The 19,776-nt window shown below is 38.7% G+C and overlaps 1 protein-coding gene across 1 annotated transcript in view; it reads right to left on the reverse strand.

The window, feature by feature from the left end:
* COL14A1 (collagen type XIV alpha 1 chain) overlaps nt 1–19,776 on the reverse strand; it is a 121,823-nt gene that overhangs the window by 25,630 nt on the left and 76,417 nt on the right. Inside the window, exons 24-35 of the mRNA XM_072410687.1 lie at nt 17,375–17,521; nt 17,224–17,292; nt 16,356–16,495; nt 15,218–15,341; nt 13,230–13,373; nt 9,447–9,611; nt 8,003–8,041; nt 6,979–7,117; nt 5,348–5,490; nt 4,030–4,139; nt 3,205–3,363; nt 1,035–1,112 (exon numbers count right to left, since the gene is read on the reverse strand). Coding sequence (XP_072266788.1) covers nt 1,035–1,112; nt 3,205–3,363; nt 4,030–4,139; nt 5,348–5,490; nt 6,979–7,117; nt 8,003–8,041; nt 9,447–9,611; nt 13,230–13,373; nt 15,218–15,341; nt 16,356–16,495; nt 17,224–17,292; nt 17,375–17,521 — 1,457 coding nt within the window. The remainder of the gene's footprint in view (nt 1–1,034; nt 1,113–3,204; nt 3,364–4,029; nt 4,140–5,347; nt 5,491–6,978; nt 7,118–8,002; nt 8,042–9,446; nt 9,612–13,229; nt 13,374–15,217; nt 15,342–16,355; nt 16,496–17,223; nt 17,293–17,374; nt 17,522–19,776) is intronic.

Here is a 19,776-nt window from a genome sequence, read left to right on the forward strand (position 1 = left end):
AACATATCTCTATATCATTTGTCCTCAGAGCAGCAGTAGCCAGGGACATCTAAATTAAAGACCAAAAACTCAGACATGTAGATAGGATGGAGAGATTATTCCAAAGTAACAAACTGTTTACATAGCATTTACAGTGGAAAATCATCAGACACCCTTAGGTAAGACCTAGCTCACATAAGTACTACCTGTTAGGAGGATATTTTCAACCTCTCCCAAGGGCCATTCAAAAGCCATAGCTTTCTTTTGGATGAAAAATGAAACTTGAACAGCGGTTATAAAACAATGATGCTGGCTCATTTCTTGATCTACAACCCAGGTGAACTAGCCATAAGTCCAGGAAAATATTATAAGGACACCTGAAAGTAATAACAAAATGATATTGCCAATATGTCAATACATCCATAGGACTCTATTGGCAGTGCCTATACATGAACTGGGATAATGGCAAATCTAGATCCCTGTGACGTGCCAGAGGTCCATGCCTTGCCATGTCTTGCCTGCACAAAGGCCACCTATATAATCCCCATCTTTACCGCATGAGACCAAAATATATCTTCTATACCAGTCGTCCCCAATCTTTTGGAGCTCGCAGACCACTAATCTCACGGACTCCGAACGGTGCATGCGCAGGGAGCTGTGTGTCACTCAAAGGGGAAGGAACTTTCCCTCATAGTGATGTCATCATACCAGAACCCGCTCACTCTCCCATTGCATTGTCCGAGCCCGGTCTAGAGACACAACCCCTCCACTGCCCTGAGCCTGCAATGCGTACGGCAGACAAGGTCTGGGGCTCTGGCCTGTGCACCCACCCCCCAAGGTTTCCCTATCCTGACCCCGCTGGGGAGTGCACTGGCCAGAGCTGTGACCCAGCTGTCAGACGGCCATGGCCCACTATTGGGCAGGAGTTGGCAACCCGTATTCTAAAATATCAAAAAGCTAGAATGGAAGAGGTAGACCAGCTGTCAAGAAAAGGCAGGGATGGATGGTATGGTCTTCCCCCATTCAGAGGAAAGAATGAGATGTTAAATGCTCACCAATGCTGGAAGCTCGCAGCACTTATCACGAGTGGCCCAACTTGAAGTACATACAATGTCAAACATCTGCAGCTGGAACTGAGATAAAAAAACAGGAAATGCAAATTAGACATTAAATATTAGTTAGAACATGAAAATTACAGGTTTGAGGCTGTTAAGCTAAACTGCCTAAAGCTACCTGGATTTCCCAGGGATGTTATCAAGGCTCCCAGGATTTTCAGAATATTATAGGCATTACAAGTAGCAGTCTAACAGCTTACTTTCAATAACAGGATGTTATTAAAGGCACACTCTAAACCAATGTGAATATTTTGCAATAAAAATAAAGCTAAGGAAACAGCATAATATAAGACAAAATTACAAAGTTTCTTGAAGACTAGCACCCTACCTATATTTACAATCACAGCAATCCCTACCACTCCATTCCTACATTACGAGTGTTGCAACATACGTGGTGCTTCTAGTTATAGGGGGACATAGGTCTTGAACCCATGATGAAGTGCTCTGGGCCATCAATCACCAAGCCCAAACATCATTACATCTTGGAGTGGTTGACAGCAACCGGAATAGGTAGCTCAATTTAAAGTCGTTTTACCTAACTAGTTCTTTAAGTAAACTTCCTAATCCCTCTAAATGCGGCCTAGTAAAATAATTTTCCTTCCCTACAAATCCTTCAATATTTGTTTTCTTTATGGCAGAGTGTTTTCATTTGTTAAGTATATGTAAATCCTAACAATGGACTCAACAAATAAACTCCTATTTGTCCATGTTTTGATATATCTGCTGGGCAAACAATATCTGTTGATGCTGCCAGATATCTTGTGACTTGGTAACTTCCGTGCACAAGGAGGGGTTCTGGAGATGTGGACGGTGACCATGAGGAAGGGTCATAGAGATAAGTTGAGGGCAAGAAGATAAAGAGAGGTTTGTACCCTGTGCAATTAATCAGAAATTACGCAAGCATGGATGACACCACATGTTTAGGAATGCAGAGATTAAATGACTGTGTTGTCAGCTAAAACAGGAAAGAGCATACTTCATTCCCGGCAACAGCTGGGGTATGTTGAGACAGGCGTGGAAGTCATGGTGCAGTTACCACTTCCTCATGGCCCTGAGCCTATTCCTTGGGTGAGACGCAACATGTAGCGTCTCACCCATAGGGACTGGTAGCAAATAAAGGAAGGCAGGAGGAGAGGGAGACATTCAGTACCCTCATTGCTGCCTGCCATGAATTGTGGAAACACTGGTTATTTAGGAACCAATGCAAAGGTGCAGACAGCAGAATGGCTGACAAGGTGCTAGCCCCGGGTGCCATATGGGAATGCCTGTTCCTGCACCAGATGTGTCTATACTTGCAGTGTGTTCAAAGACAAAAAATATGGGGAAATTAGCATGTATTGCAGAAATGTATCAAGTTTTTTTTTAAATAAGCTTTACATGTAGCCTTTGCATCTAGGTTTTAGTGAACTGAGGTCATGAAATGGATATAGACTCCATTACAGTTTATATTAGGCCTCTTTAAAAACAAACAAAAAAGCCAATATTTAATAACCACTGTTAATTCAAACAAGTGGCAAGTCCATTTCCTACTCTAAAAAAACAATCAGGTTTATCATTAACTACATTAATAACATTTATAGCACACCTCCTAACATCAATCCTTCAGCTAGACTCATTTAAAGACATTTTTCAATGCGTAGGCAGCTTAGTAAACCAATAATTCTTGTAAGACTGTCACATTAACACAAGACTTCCTTTCCCACTACATACAACAGAACCCTGTAATATAAATTCTTCATTGTGTTGATCCTGCTGGCTGATATTGGACAGATGCCACACACTTTGTCTCTATATCCATGAGAGTGGGTAAGAATATTACCATATAAAGCACTATACAAAAGTTCTTTTTGTTTGTGGGTCTCCGATAATCAATTATTTTTAACTGCCTCCTATATGTAAGGAGCATTTGCTTTATTGCGTTATCTCCATTCAGTGGTAGGATAATACAAAAATGTAATAAATGTAAATTTATTGCCTAACGGCGTAAGCCGTACCGCAGGAATGTATTGAGTGGGTTCCCAATGAATGGCTGATTGTCTTCCATCTGTTTACTGGGTATTGGCACTGTTTTTGGGAAGCAAACACAAAGTAGGGCCCTGTTTGTACTTACTGGAGCAGAGCTGTCTCTGGGTCCTCGGGATCTCACCATCCGGCCTAGGACTTCTAGACCATCCACGGTGATATTGCCGGAAGGGTTTATTGGCTTCTCTGCAATTTGTTTGCAGTCGATGACTAGCCTGGAATTAGTCGTGGTAATTATAATGTGTACCTGGCATAGAGAAAAGAAAAAAATAGTTCATTATGAAGCTAAAACAGGTTTGTTGTTTGTGAACACCAGGACCAGACTGACAATTTCACAATTCAAGTAATATCCAGAAGAAATAATATAGATGGGAACTTTCTTGTGGGATTTATTATAAATTTAAAGTCAATCATTAAAATTTAAAAAAATAGCTTTGACAAGAATATTTTAAAAGTCTTTTTAAACATGGTACACCTGCCACTTTTATCAAATTTATACCAGGTGATCATGCCATAAAGGTATTTTTGTATGCATTTCCTGATTTTGGGTGACAGCTCTTGCTTCGTCTTATAAGATAAATTAGTTTCTGTGCATGGGGGTAATACTAAACTTTCGGAGTGAGAGTGTTTCCCGACTGTTTTTCTGTTTTGTCACATATGCACTCCTACTGAAGAATACACGTGGATGTCTCTTTGCATATGGCAGAGGCATGATCTACTATTGTCACCAATAGGAAGCCCGCCCTGGGAAGTGTCATATAATCATTGCTGGAGTGCATTCATTAAAAAGGTTTTTAAATGATTAGCTACTCCTCTAATCCTCTTTTCACCTAATGTGCAAATCTGGCAACATTTCACTGTTCTACACTCCCAACACAGCAATATAAAATGCATTACAATCTTCATAACTCACCTTATGAAAGCTGCCATGGAATATTTTTTTAACCTCGGGTCCTTCGAAAGTAATAGTCTGGAACTGTCCCTTATTGTCGTAATTGAAAAAAGTTAGAGTTTTTCCATTATCTGTAAATAAAAATAACAACATATGTTAAATATCTGTAACTAGCTAACCAGTGGTCAAAACCCAGGTTATTCTCATAAGCAAAGCTCTAAAACAATATTGTAAAAGCTTGCCACTTTTTTCTACCCACAATACATTTCTACTGGCCCATAGCTGTTATGGGCTGATATAGATATAAAATAGGAATGTGCTGAAGGCATATTGGCGAAATGGCAGAGAATTGCTCAATAAGACCAATGGGGCTATCAGAATGGCTGTAGTAACATGATTTTGTAGATGGTTGTGTGCAGACACCACAAAATAAGGTGAATATGAGTCATTTTTTAGAGAATTGACTATGTGATAATAACATATAGCAATTAGGATTAAACTAGGAGTTTAGCCTGATCTAGTCTTTATTAATATTATACAATATTTATATAGTGCCATCATTTTATGTAGCACTGTACAAAGTCCATAGTCATAACACTAACTGTCCCTCAAAGGAGCTCACAATCTAACGTCCCTACCATAATTATATGTCATTATTGTAGTCTAAGGTCTATTTTTTGGGGGAGTAAGCCATTTAACCTTACTGCATGTTTTTGGGATGTGGGAGGAAACCCACGCAGATGGGGAGAACCAGCCAACTCCATACAGATAGTGCTCTGGCTAGGATTCAAACCTGGGACCTAGTGCTGCAAAGGCAAGAGTGTTAGCCACTGAGCCAGTCTTCTGGACTTTGTGGGGGAACTAACTAGCCTACTAGTAGTTTTTTGGTATATGGAAGATAACCCTTTTGCAAGATTTTCAAAGAGAGAGTGCTGACTAATACTAGTATATGCTGCTGGGGAAGTCCAGGGAAACAAATAACTGCATTAATCAGAGACAGATATAGGAAGTTGCTAAGCATCCTGCTACATAAAGGCCCCAAACCCTCCTCAGCAAACAAGGACCCCATGGGGGGCCCAAGTAAGTTAGGCAGAGGGCCCCAAGTCAGTTCTGCACAGGGGCCCACTGTTGGCTACATCTGCTACTGGCATTATTACACAATAACCCTACAGGAATACTTCAACGAAGGTTAAAAGAAAAAAAGGCCTTCAATCTGGAAACACTAAACACAAGAGGAATGCTGATTAATAAATGAATACAACATGACACTGTTATTCTTTGAAACAAGATCATCCTAAAAAAAATGACAATATAAATTTATCAAAATATATTAACATACTGTCAAGTATTACGCCAACCAATGGCTCATAGTCCTTGTTTAAGATTTCCCAAAGTGCAAATGGTTCCTTCGGTGTATCGGGCAGTATTCGGAAAAGGAAGGAGATGGTATAATCTGTAGGGAGGCCCTCTGGATGGATATGTCTGGAAATAAAAAAGGTCAACATTAAAAAGGTGAAGGTTTTACAATGGATAGAAATTCTAGTTCTCTATTCAGGGTTGGCAGTCGGTGTAACCAGGTGGTAAAAAAAAACAAATCCTGGAATATCTTGCAAGCCAGCTGGCAGGGCATTAAATTCTTCCATTGCTGGAGGGCTGCAGACAGCTCATGTGTTACACCTCAATAATGAAATAGTCATCCAGCTCTCGGCATATCTAGCAGTAACAAGTCAAAAGCCATTGGACTTGCTGAGTAATCTTGAAGGAGATTCAAAATAAATCAGCAGCACAAAAAAATAAATCTTTATATGTGTTACATGAAATCAGTCCAATACCACACCCAGGGAGCACAAATAGCTAACAACTACAAATACAACACATAATTAATATTGTTCAATGATCGTTTAAACACCTCCTAATTTCATCAGAACAGATTTAACTATGTATTAATTCTTGCATGGAATAGCATTTAAGATATAGCAACAAATACAATTCAACATTGCTTCCCTATCACAGGGGCTCGAATGGTCAGCTCACATGAAACTCCAGGACCCGGTCACCAACACCACAACACCCACAAAAAAGGAAAGGGGTATAGGGGTTAGGAAGGACATGGGAGAAGGGGGGGACACAGGCAGTAGGGGAAGTAGGACTTTCTTTACTTAACCTCAGTAGGTTCATTGTCATAGTCTCATCGTGTCAAATTAACCTGGGAAAGTAAAATCAATCCAAGGTTGCCATACGTTCTGAAATTTCTCATAATGGTCCGGGGCCAGGGATAGTATTTTGTAAAGACTGAGTGTACTAAGTTGACACAGTGACACAGTGATGACATCTATATGAGCTTGTTGGACACACCACTTAAAACATATACATTGAAAGAGAGTTAGCCCTTCTAGAAAAGGTATTCTTTTAAAAAAATGATGCATGACTATGTGAATTCGTTAAAATTCAGCCAAAGGAATATCTGTAAATCCAGGAGCTGAGGTTGGATGAAAAACGTGGCTCAGAACTGACATTCAAATTTATTCCAAAGGTTCAGTAAGGTTGAGGTCAGGTCTCTGTGAAGGCTACCTGACTTTACCCTGTTAAACCAAGCACAGTCATGCTGGAACAGAAAAAGGACTTCTGTTTTCACAAGAAAACATTTAAAATGTGTGTGTGTTATGTATCATTGTAACCTTTCTGTAACAGTGACCTTTACTGGAAACAACTGAACTCAATATTTTAAATGGGGTTCAACATACTTTTGGTCATGTATATAGGTGATGGTCATGTGAACTTTTCATATAGAGGCATTTCTAATAAAATATTGTCTCCCAATAGTTTTATGTAAATATTTAGTTGTTCTTGTTCATTCTTCTTATGATTCAAGAGTTGATGTTTTATTCCGAGTAGACAATACCGTCCATGCTTGCAGAATCTAGCTGCTGTCTGTTTTATATATAAAAAGATCATCATATGTGCACTTACTTGGTAGGCTGGGACACCAGAGAGTCTTTGTGTATCCTGTAGCAAGGGAATTCATTAAACGTTCCAGGCTCCATTGAGACCCCATCCAAGGTGGCGTATTCCTTTTGCACCAACCCAAACATTTCCATCATTTTGAAACCTGAATGAAAAACATATTATTTATTATTCTTATTTTTTTACTATGGATAATCTTCAAAGCACATGAAATGCATTTGGCATGACTGGCAGGTTACTGAATGTGATCATCTCCTGCTGTAGCTTTACATTGAATGATTTGAGACATCCTGGAGGAGCGCCATGAGACCAAAGCTGGCTGGGAGTGAAGGGCACGTCGTACTGCTGTTATTACTCATGGGCTGGCTTGTATTGGGGTTGTATGACAGAGCCATTCCATTGTCTACAACACTATCTACTGCATTCTCATCACCTATTACCATGAATGGAGGGGTGGCCAATCCACAACACAACTTCCGGATCTTGGCCTGTCTGTAAGTAGGTGGATAAACTCTGAGGATGCTCCACTTCCTCGATCTGCCACTATTACAGAATAATGCTTCCAGCTGAGACACTGGTGCAGGATTATATAAATTATTAAGGTAATAATTAGTCATAATTAGAGCTAATTAGTGCTCTGAGTGTTTCCAATTTATATTGTAAGTGTGTAACAGTAAATTACATCTTAGTAGGTTAGCAAAATTAATAAAGTAATGCTCAATGATCACACTAGGTTTTTCTTACCAATGATGAGTATAGCATCTGCAAATTAGGAACAAATACAGTACATGGTCACAGGCGTAATACAAAGAGAATTTCGTAATGCAGAACAAAAAAAAAGGCAAAGTGTGTTATGCCTATTAGCCAATCACCTTTTAACTTATTGCAGATACAAGTAGATGATTGAAAGTGTGATTGGCCACTGTGGTTATGGTACAACAGGAAATAGAGACAAATCTGTCAGTTCATGCAAGAATAGAATACAAGATGCATACAGAAACAGGTGTATTATAATTATTGTTTCATTTACCTGATACACTGTTGCCTTGGATGTAGGCCCATGGACAAGCTGAAAAAGAAAGATGATTATCAATGAGTAACATAACATATCTATGCAACAACATAATGTCATCTAGAAAATATTGAAGAGGCAAACCTGTATGTTGCAAAGGGGAGCACTGCACCCCAGAAACACAAGGTTGGTATAAAACTACAATATTGAAGGAACCAAGGGTGCAGACAGTTTTTCTGTTTGGTCTACAGCATTATTTTTGTCTGGCACGCCACAGGATAGGATAGAATATATATATGTCTAGTATAAATTTTGTAAGCAGGGTACAAAGTGCGGAATAATTAAAAAAACACCTTAGGGACTTTTTAGGAGGTAATTACTTATCCATCCATTATTAGATATACATAAAATACATTTTTATTTCAAACTTTAAAACGCCTTTATATACAACAATATAGTAATTTTTGTAGTGCATTCCCCATATTAGTTTCACAGAAATCTTCACTGCTTCTTCAGGAGTAACAATCAAGACATGGATGCACCCAATCCAATATTTGCCATGCACATTTTCTTAGGTATTCCCTCTCTCCATATATAAGTTGTTGCTATTAGCCACAGGCAGGGGGAGTTTTGAGACCCTGGTAGTTTAGTAATCCAATTCATTCATCCATTTTCAGCCGCAGTTTGTATAATTTCAATCCTCCATTGATTATGATAGATAAGGCAAGTCTTGACAAGGAATACAAATGTCTGGCGTGAACCCACCGCTTGTAACAAAGTGTATTGCCTCAGTTTTACAAGCGGCACTCAAAACTCTCCCTGCCTGCGGCTAATAGCAACAACAAAAATGAACAGGGGGAATACCTAAGAAAAATTGTATGGCATGACATGGGTACCCCATGTCTTGATTGATATTCCTGAAGAAGCAGAGAAGATTTCTGTGAAACGCGTTGAGCATAGACATAACTAAGCACTTGTAAATATGAATGTATTGCAAAAATTACTGTTGTTTTATATAAAGGTGTTTTAAAGATTGAAATATAATGTATTTTATGTATATCTATTAATGGATAGATAAGTATTTACTGCCTAAAAAAAGTCCCCAATGTCTTTACTAGTTGGAGAGAATTTTTATTTACTTTCTGTTATTGTATTTCGGGATATTAGGAGAAATTGGTTAAATTTCTGTACGCTAACAGTGCAGAATAATTAGTCAAACTGAGGCTTTGGTATTAGTAAAAAATGCCAGGGTTTCTATAAAAAAAAAAAACATGGGCTTTATATTGTATATACATTAAAAAAATAAATCATTCAATGATTTTAGCTTCATACTTTTCCATAATTTTTTCCTGCCTCACAATCTATTAAACACACTCAAAAGGATGGATTAAGTAACAAGTTATTCACAAACAATCTAAGATTTGTTCTGGATATAAAACAGAAGACATAAATTGGCACTAACTTGCTGACGCCGTCTCGCAAATAAAAGTGACCAGCTCATCTTCTATTTTCTTGAACCCATCAAAGTCATCGACAAAGAAGACGTGTCTCTCGCTGGGCTTGCTGCCAATGTTCACTAACTCGTTGTAGTCTGCATCTGCCACGCCAATAGCAAAAATGCTGAAGCCTGGGAGGAGGAGAGGACAGATATTAGATAAATATTGGGTAAGTCATCCAACTTTCATCTCTGGTGAGATCCATGTCTACTGAGAGCATCACCCAAACCCCCGCTGAGTGTTATAGGTGCAGCAAGCATGAGAAAGATGGAGTTTATTTTACCATCTAATTATAGGACCATTCAACACAAAAGGATATTGCTGTCTGTTTAAACTTCAAAGGACTGGTCCCTTCAGAAATATGTTATCCATCAAATGATTTATTACAAGGTTGGGCATTTACTAAAATACTATGGGATATGTTACTTTTTATAGAAATTGTTGGTATGACTTTCTGTTGAAAGTCTGATCTATGGTGTCTATCTAGGAGAGCTTTTCTGAAGAACACAAAAATTTTTTTACATTTTTAGGAAACCTTGCAGCAAATGAATATATCTATAGCTTATAGTACATTAGCATAATTAGAAAATATAAGAATAAAGAATGTAGTGTATTTAGTTTATTTGACACTCACACTAGATCAATTTCTTTAGAATTTTATTAGAAATAGACACACCCATGTTCACTATGTCACTTTTATTTTCATTAACATAGACACTGACCAGAAATAAAGGAGCCCTTTAGATTGGTGGTCACACAAAAATGGAGCCAGAGACAGATGGGTGTCAGACGTAAAACGACTCTTTAGATTAGTATTCAGATGAAAAACAGCCCTTTAGATTTATGGTTAAAGGAAAAGGAACTCTTTAGATTAGTGGTATCAAGAAAAGGAACTCTTTAGATTGGTGGCCAGATATAAAGAAGCCCTTTAGATTGATGGTCAGAGGAAAAGGAGCCCTTTAGATTGGTGGTATCAAAAAAAAGAACTCTTTAAATTGGTGGTATCAAAAAAAAGAACTCTTTAAATTGGTGACCAGGGAAAAAGAGCCCTCTAGATTGATGGTCAGAGGAAAAGAAGTCCTTTAGATTGGTGGTCAGGCGTGAAGTAACCCTTTAGATTAGTGGTCAGATGAAAAGAAGCCCTTGAGATTGATTGTTAGAAGAAAATAAACCCTTTAGATTGATGGTCACACAAAAAGAAACCCTTTGATTGGTGGCCAGGGAAAAAGAGTCCTTTAGATTGGTGGTCAGGTGTAAAATAATGCTTTAGATTTGTGGTCAGAGGTGAAGGAGCCCTTCAGATTGATGGTCAGATGTAAAAGGGTCCATTAGTATGGAGGTCTTATGAAAAGGAACTCTTTAGATTGGTGACCAGGGAAAAAAAGCCCTTTAGGTTGATGGTCAGAGGAAAAGGAGTGCTTTAGATTGGCGGTCAGAAGAAAAGAAGCCCCTTGGATTGGCGGTCACACAAAAAGGATCCCTTTAGGTTGGTGATGACACAAAAAGGAGCCCTTTAAATTGGTGGTCAAGGAAAAAGAGTCCTTTAGATTGATGGTCAGAGGAAAAGAAACCCTTTTGATTAATGGTCACACAAAAAAGTATCCCTTTAGATTGGTAGTTAAATGAAAAGGAGCCCTTTAGACTGGTGGCCAGGGGAAAGGGAGACCTTTAGATTGGTGTTCCAAAAAGTAGGGGCCTATTAAATTGGTGGTCATAAAAGTGGACTTTTGGATTGAAGGTTGTAAGAATTTAATTTAAAAATATAAAAAAAACCTATATAAACCACTATGCATTTATGGTTTGGGGAGCAAATGAATAACTCCATTCCATGTCATGTGGTGGGGTGAAGTCCTAAGCCCTTGATAAGCTCCAAGTTGGGAACCCACACAAAGCTTACTCTGCCACAGGGTTACTCCGTGTTTAAAAGGTTGGGAAGGTTGGCTTTAAAGCAACCTTTATAGTTTGCCCCACTTCAGATGGGGGTAGCCTGCTCAAGGCTGATCTAGCCAATGGATGATCATTCTCTAATTTCACAGAATTGAAAGTTACCAATGAGAAAATAATGTTTCTGTTTAAACAGACAGCAGTGGAGAGCTCTGGAGTCATTGGTTGTCTTGGGGAGAAAAATAATAATTGCCCAACAATTTCCACTTTAAATAATTGGCTTGATGTTAAGGAAATGTTATAATGTATACAGGCTATGTCTATGTATAGCATAAGTGTTATGTATCAGCCCCATTTTCAGTTCTGCATCCCATACCCTTCTTGCAGGTTTTAATGGGCAGTTAGAGGATTCCGGTGTTTTAGGTAAAACAAACCATTACCACATCAGAGAAATTCTTGCTGTTTCCATTCAACAAGTGTTATTGTTCTCACAAGAGCATCATTATAACATGCTTTCACAGGTCATACAGAGACGACATTTACCACTAAATCATTTCATACAATGTTTTCAGAACTCTGCAGGGCTATCAATCATAATCTGCCAGCATTGTCTGAATTTTATTAAAACTTTTTTCGCTTTAAGAAAAAGAAGAAAAAAAAAAGTCTCTTTAGAAGTCCTTGTGTCTGCTGATTTCAGCACTTCATAATAAAACCATTCATCAGAGGCTTAGGGCCAAACCGTTCCAGTGTAATTCAATGTAATTCTTATCCTAAGCTTCTACCCCATTATACATCAATGACATTGTTGTATAATTGACAATTGACGTTGTCTGCAGCCTGAAAAAATACTACAAGATGTAAAATGGGAATACAAATAAAATTACTGTTTATTGTTTTAAACAATAAATGGGGCGATGCAGAGGGTGATATATATATATAAAGGAAATAAATTGATAGATTCACTTTCAGTGTCAGGGAGCAGGGGCTGGTAATTTTGTTGGAGAGTTTCCAGCACAGAATACAATATTCTGCTTTAAGGGAACCCAGACTTTCATTGCAATCCCAAAATTAAACCTTCACTAACCCTTCCTGTTACCCTTAATTTGCCCCTCGGTTTAGTTGTTAACTCTTCACATAACACTTACCGTCCATTTAATTCTAAACTCTGCATCTACTGCAACACCAAAGTTAACCTCCCCTGTAACCCCGACACTAACCCTCCATTTAATTATACACTTTCCATGTAATACTACTTCTAACCCTCCTTTTAACTCTAACACTACCCCTCCGGTTAATTATAGGCTCTCTGTGTAACCCTAACACAAACCCGCCATTAAATTCTAAACTTCCGATGTAACACTAATTCTAATTCCTCCTGTAACCTCAACACTGACACTTTATTTAATTGCAAACTCTCCATGTTACCCTAACCCTCTATTGAAATTGCTATTACAATACTAATTTCTTGGTCATTAAATAATTACAAGAGCTTGCAGATGAGCTCAGTCTCAGCTGTGTTTAGCAAAAGATTTCCTCTGCAAGTAATGCAACCCCCCCCCCATCAAGCCTCCGTCCTGCACACAAACCAGCAGGGAAGCCTTGTTCATATCTAGGAGTTGTTTGTATGTCAGATGTCCTTAACTCGGGGACTACCCGTATTCCATTACACTCCCAGTAACCTTAACACTAACCCACATTTAAGTAAATGCAACCCTCTTCTCTGCTGAGATCTGCTGTGTCAAAGTCCAAACTTCCTGCACTAGAAGATGCCAACACCAATATGCCGGCACTGCATGAATAAAATGTGTATGGGCCTGTGAATTACAAATGATAAATGAAAAAGACAAGTTAGAAGATAACCATACCTTCCAAATGCATCTCATTGGCAAACTTTACAGTTTCATCCTGAGATCGTCCATCAGTGATTACCACCAAAACCCTGGGCACACCTTTTCTCATGCCAGCTTCTGCGGTAAACAGATCTTCTCGGACGTGCTTAATCGCTCTGCCTGCATAACAAAGGGGAAAAATGATGATCTGTTTTTATGAAACACAATCCTGGGCTAGGCTAAGTCCTACAGCAAAAGTCCTGCAAATGAGACCATAAACCCGTATTAAATTAGGGAAATATCAAGGTGAAGGGAGTGGAGCATCATAGAAACCAATCGAAATTCATATTTACCTTTTTTGAACCCAGTAAATAATTACTTGATGAGTTAATGCATATAGTTGATTATATGGAACAGTTTCTAGGAGGAACCTGAATAGATGAGCTGTGGCACCTTTCTCATGTGGGGTAATGCCCAAGTTCTAGAACCCTAGACACTCTTTGGTGTATATGCAGTACCAAAGGTTAACCTAAAGTTTTTAATGTCCTTTCTGAGTCATTGGTCACCTTCTCCTGTTGGTGGGTAAGGTCCCTGGTCATGGAGGAGAAGAGGACCAATAATCTGTAAAAAATGCCCATGCCCAATTAATGGGATTGGCGCCCAGTGAAATGGGTTCCTAAATGGGGAAGAGTATCGGGAGAATCATGGATAAATTAGACTTGCCACATACAAGAAATTGAGAATCTACAGGGCCAAACGGCACAGGGCTTGTGGCCTGGCCAAGCTCGGGCTTGAGCCTTAGTCAGCCTGGAAGAAATAATGTAGAAACTTCTACAACCTGCGAAACCATAGAGGTCCAGCAAGATGTCTTTTGGAAAAGGGAAACCCATGAGAGGGTCCTATTTGAGGACAAGGGCTCATAAGTACCATAGAATCCAGGAATGTCACAAGACGGGTCATTCAGCCCAGTAGGGAGGACCATAAAGGTTTATTGCCCGCCAGGGCATTGGGAGAATTCCTGTCTCTTAGAATAGAAGATGAAGAGATCTATGGTCTCCCCAGTGTGTGGCTCTTTTGCTCTCCAGATTATGAGCTGCCTCTTTGGACATTCTGCACCTCTGTTCCTCAATCCTCAATTGATCAATAAACTCCTAGACTATAATATTGAACTGTGCCTGTGCATGATTATTGCACCACCCAAAAAAGAACTCAAAGAATCATAACCACTCCAATGGGATAAGTGCTACAGAATCAATGGGATACATAATCAAACCAGCATGTTGCTTTACACCCAACAGCAACAGATGTATTATTTTTAAGATTATCAGTCCTGAGATGTGGCAGCTGCATTATTTGCTTTTTTAGGAATATTTTTCTTTTTTTTTCACCTCAATGACACACTTTTTGTCTTAAGGTGACAACTCCTACTCACTGTATTTGCATTAGTGGAAGAACAAAGTTGTCACCCAAGGACAAAAAATGTGTTATAACTACAGAATACTTTCCCTTATCCTCAATTTAATATCATGGTGGAAAGTGTTTTGTTGTTCACCTTGGCAGGCCTGATAACACTGAAGCACAGGCAGAGAACAGGAAGGTATTATGTCATGGTATTTCTGGCAGGATTAGCAGGTACTTTTTCACAACAAAACATGTTGGTATAGTAACAGATTAAATGGAAGTGAATAAGAAAAGTTACATGTTCAGGTTTTCATTCACTCTAATGTCTATTTCCTCACAACGGACCTATCGGTGCTTGTTACTGGCGAGAGAATTAAGTTATCAGTTTGGATAAACAGCTTGGAAAGTGCTGACACACAATCCAACGCACACTCTGTTAATGTAATGTTACATTTCATTGCAAATCTGTAATAACAACGCAACGAGAGCCAAAGCACACACAGTGCCGACATGGGGAAATAAAACAAACAGGAATCTATTTTATTGAGTGCCAGATTTATAAGACCTCACAAGGCTTCCTTATCTGGGGCAGACAGGACATTGGAAGTTTTCACCAGACCTACCTGTTTTTGTGTTCCCTCCTTTGTAAGATATAGCACTTATGGCAGCCAGGAGAGACTCCTTGCTTTTGTGTGAGTTCAGTTTAAATTCCGTCCTTGCATCATCACTGTACTGAGCGACTCCAACCTGAATGGGAAGAGGTATAGTGGTAAGTTCTTTAGTTCATCCAGTATATGTAAAAAAGAGAGAGGAACCTGCAGCTACACAATTGTTTTGCAGGTTGCATATTTGAGACTGAAGCTCAAATATGGGAGCGTTTTTACAAAATATAAATGGATGTAACTTTGGATTTAAGGTAAACCTTTAAGTTCTTTCCCACATTTAACCCCAAAAATACACTTACGTATATACTTGAATATAAACCCATCCAAAAATAAACAGAGGTACTTATTTTTACCTAAAAACACGTGAAAATACTTTCACTCGAATATAAACATGGGTCACTGCTAACATTCAAAAACAATTATCAATACAAATGCCAAAAAACATGAATAAATACATACATTGTCTAATTTTTAAAACATTTATTTGAAAAGGAAAAATAAAATAATAAAATAAAATAGATTAATAAAATTTTATTAATAATAAAAAAATAAATTACATGGGCTCAGTCTGCATATATTTTCCCTATTTTTACAGGTATTTTGTACTTGGTTTGGTTATGATGGATCTGCTTGCTCTTTTATAATCTTTTGTGCAATATTATTGGACACCAGTAGACAGCACTGTGTCCTCATATAGAGTGTGTTACAAACTCATATGCCTTTTTTCTGATGGCAATTGTTTGTTAAACACTATAAGAGGATACAGTGCTTACTTGTCATCTACTGGTGTGATCCAAGTATAAACAGGGAATGCTTTTCTAATGGGATTTTGAGGGATTAGGGGCTATACTCGAGTATAATGAGTTATTATTGCCATCAATATTCAATAGATCTTTCCTCCATCTGCTGTTCTATTACAAGATTTCCCTCTACATCTGTTCAGTTTAATTTGAAAAACAGTATTCACCAGGAAAAAAAGTCCATCACCCCATCAGGGACAAAAGCTACAAAACCATAACAGGGTTCTTACACACTTCATACCTGGATAAACATTAACATGACTGACAGGTTTACTATAATTTTTGAGTAGTCTTACCTGTGTTCCGTCAGGGCCGATCTCAGCAAAGGCTCCAGCTGTGCTGAACAGGAATCTGATGACTTTGAGAAAGTTGTCGTCTCCAATACTCCAGGATCCGTCCACCAGGAATACAAGGTCTGCTCTTGCAGACTTACACACTGATATTTTAAAAACACAAACAAGCTGATTTGTTTCTGGTGATTGACCAATCATGTGAGCCAATGTATTAAGACATCTTCACTCAACAGTTATGTGTTGGCTTGAGATCTGTGGGGTGCCATAGCACATATGTTGCCAGGTCCTTCCTCTATGCAAGTCCAGAAGCCACTGACAACAGATCATGCACTGGTAGTCTGCCTTGAATATAATATTCATAATTCATTCCAAATATACCAATTCCATACATACTAAAATATTACAAACAAAAACCCGACAAAGGTCAGGTTCACACTGGCAGTATGGTTGTGCTGCATTTACCGCTTCCACGTGCCAGGATGTACTGCCTCTCAGGAGGCGCTACATGTAGCTTCCCCCGTGGCAGCCCCCTAAAAAATGAATGGAGGTGGCAGTGAGCAGTACAGTAATGCTCACAGCCACCAGCTGTCAAATCTGCATATGCAGTGAGCATTTTCGAAGGGCTGGTAAATTGCCAGGATTGTTTGATCCAAAGCCAGGTTTGAACCTGCCAAAAAAGAGATGAACCAAACCTACCTAAATTTCACCTAAAGTGTTTATTGGGCTGAATTGTTAGTTCCCAATTTGGTGAAAAATTACTTATGGTGCAATCAGTAATTATGCAGCTAAACCAATTTTGACCAAAGACCAAAATCTGTCTTGATCTCTACATCCTACTACAGCAAATGCTGCAATTTAAGGTGTGAAATACCTTCTCGTGCCACAGGAATTGTTGGTGGAGGAGTTGGAGGTCTGGTCGGTGCTGCAGTTGGAGCTGGTACTAAGAAGAAGGAAATAATATGTTATTCACTCTTACCATTTGTGATCCGTATCATGCTGTGTGACACGATGCATCTACTCACGAGTTGTTTCCACAATGCTGACACCATGTCCTTCTGCATCCTGCATCTGTGCATAGACCGTGATCCTGTATTTAGAGTTGGGCAAAAGTTCATAGAAACAGTGACGAGATGTTCCACCAGCCAGGTGAGCTTCTTGCTTGGAGCCATCTGCAATGAGACATTACAGCTGAACTCTAGAAAAACAGCTAAATACACAGATAAAATACTCATATGGGAGCTGTACAAAGGATTTGTATTTTTGCCCATTTTGTCTTGAGTTACACAGCTCGGCCCCACAGCACAGCCTTATCTGGCAGAGCAAGAGACCTAGGTAATATCTATCTGACTGAATATTAAAAAAAACAAAATCCACACACAAATTTTACCAAAATTTTTAAAATTCAGGAGGGTACCAATATGCTCATTAGATAACCCTGTAGGGTTGAGAGGTGCCAACCCCCATGGTCAAATGGTGGTTTAAGAGTTTTGCATCAATATATCCCTATAGGGTACACTCCAAAACAAAATTCTCAATTGTAGGAAATGGGGTGGCATGGTGACTCATTGGCTAGTGCTCAGGCTTGCAGTATTAGGGTCTCAGGTGTGACTCCTGCCCAAGACACTGTCTGCATTTTATTTGTGTGCCCCCCCCCCCCATGTTTACATGGGTTTCCTTTCCCATTCTAAAAAACATACTGATATATTGGCTTCTCCAAAATCATTTTATTGGTTAATTGGCTTCCCTAAAAATTGGACTTAGTATGGACATTAAATTGCAATCTTCGGAAGGGACAGTAAGTAACATGACTATGGACTCCTATTACAGATGCACTATATAAATGCATACTAATAATTTGTAAAGCTTTACAAATATTTCATGGCCATGACATAAAATGCAAATACTGGTTAATTTCATCTAAAATTGAAGAACATGTCCAATAGGTTTTCTATTGTTCTTGTCGTATTACATTTCTATAGAACAACGTTTCTAAACTTTTTTACGTGGGGATATGCTTAAAATAACTTTCAAGTCCTCAGGGAACTTCTTACTATGATTACTATATCCAATGCTCACAGTACATTAGTGTGGTGATCAGTGGGAAGAATTTCTCTTACATTGCTGGCAATTGTCACCCTTACAGATAGCTAAAAACATAATTGTTGTCAGGTAAATGGACCTGAGAGCTACAAACTGTCCATTGCTTAAGGAACCCCTAACAACTTCTGAAGGAAACCTAGGGTTCCACTGAGCCCTGGTTGAGAAACACTGCTAAAGAAAATTGGTATTGTGGAGAATAAAGCCCTGTAGAGGCTTTGTTCTATGTTAGATAGATTACTGTCAATGGAGGCGATCATTTCAAGTGATACCACGAGGAACCATTGCAGACATGCTAGATTTTCTCCCGAGATGAGTCAATCATCCGATGAATCTGACCATTTGTCACTTCTATGGAAAAGAAGTGATGTCCACAGTCCAATAAAAATGCTGAAGGACTATTTAAATGGTTCTGCATTCTCTCTAAAGCACCATGGAAAAGGATCCCCTCTGTATAAATGAATACTATAATTAAACAAAGCATCCCTTTGTCTGGGCCAGCTAACAAAGGAGAACCAGATTACTTCCAGACTAGAAGGAAATTTAGTCTGGTTTAAACCAGCATAGCTCAGGAGTATGACATCATATGACTTCAGATAACCACCAGATGATGAACTTGGACTTTTTTCTAGCTTATTTCTTCTTAAAACTCCATGAACCTTTCAGCAGTTAATAACTTGTCTTCTAAAGTTCCCGTAAATAAATTATGATACTTGTTAATTTAGATGTCTTTTTAAATCTGTTTGCATTTTTCTCCCATATCAGCTGCATTTCCTAAAGGACATGATGGTGTAACTAGTTCCCAGATGCCACTAGGAAAATAGCCTGGAATAATGACAGCTGAATCATAGAGATCTGTGCCAGGTTAAGTACCGCTAACCAAGTCCAAACTCATAATCCTAAAACTAGCCAATGTCAGAAATGGAAGATATGCCAAGCATGAAAGCCAAAACAGGATGCAGAAGAGATGTCATATTTGCCAACTAAGCCAATGGTATAATGTTATGACAATGATGTACAGCAAACAGAATATCAGGGGATCCACAAGGTTAGGCTCTATCATGGCAATTACGATTTCCTCAGCTAGTGTTATGGAGAATAGGAGAAGGGCAAGCTTCTATAGTCCTATCTTTGTTCTGTTGTCCTAATACAGAAGAGATAACATTGTCATCCCGACACCTATCGTAGTGTGTTACCAATATATAAAGAAAGAGAAGCCTGGAAAAAGGAAACTATTACAGCCATCATATCTAAGTAATCTGCAATATAATAAATATTTTTGGGATTTTTGATTGTGCTTTGTGCAGGAAGGTTAACTGATGCTATA

Source organism: Pyxicephalus adspersus, chromosome 5, assembly GCF_032062135.1.
Source record: "Pyxicephalus adspersus chromosome 5, UCB_Pads_2.0, whole genome shotgun sequence".
NCBI lineage: Eukaryota > Metazoa > Chordata > Amphibia > Anura > Pyxicephalidae > Pyxicephalus > Pyxicephalus adspersus.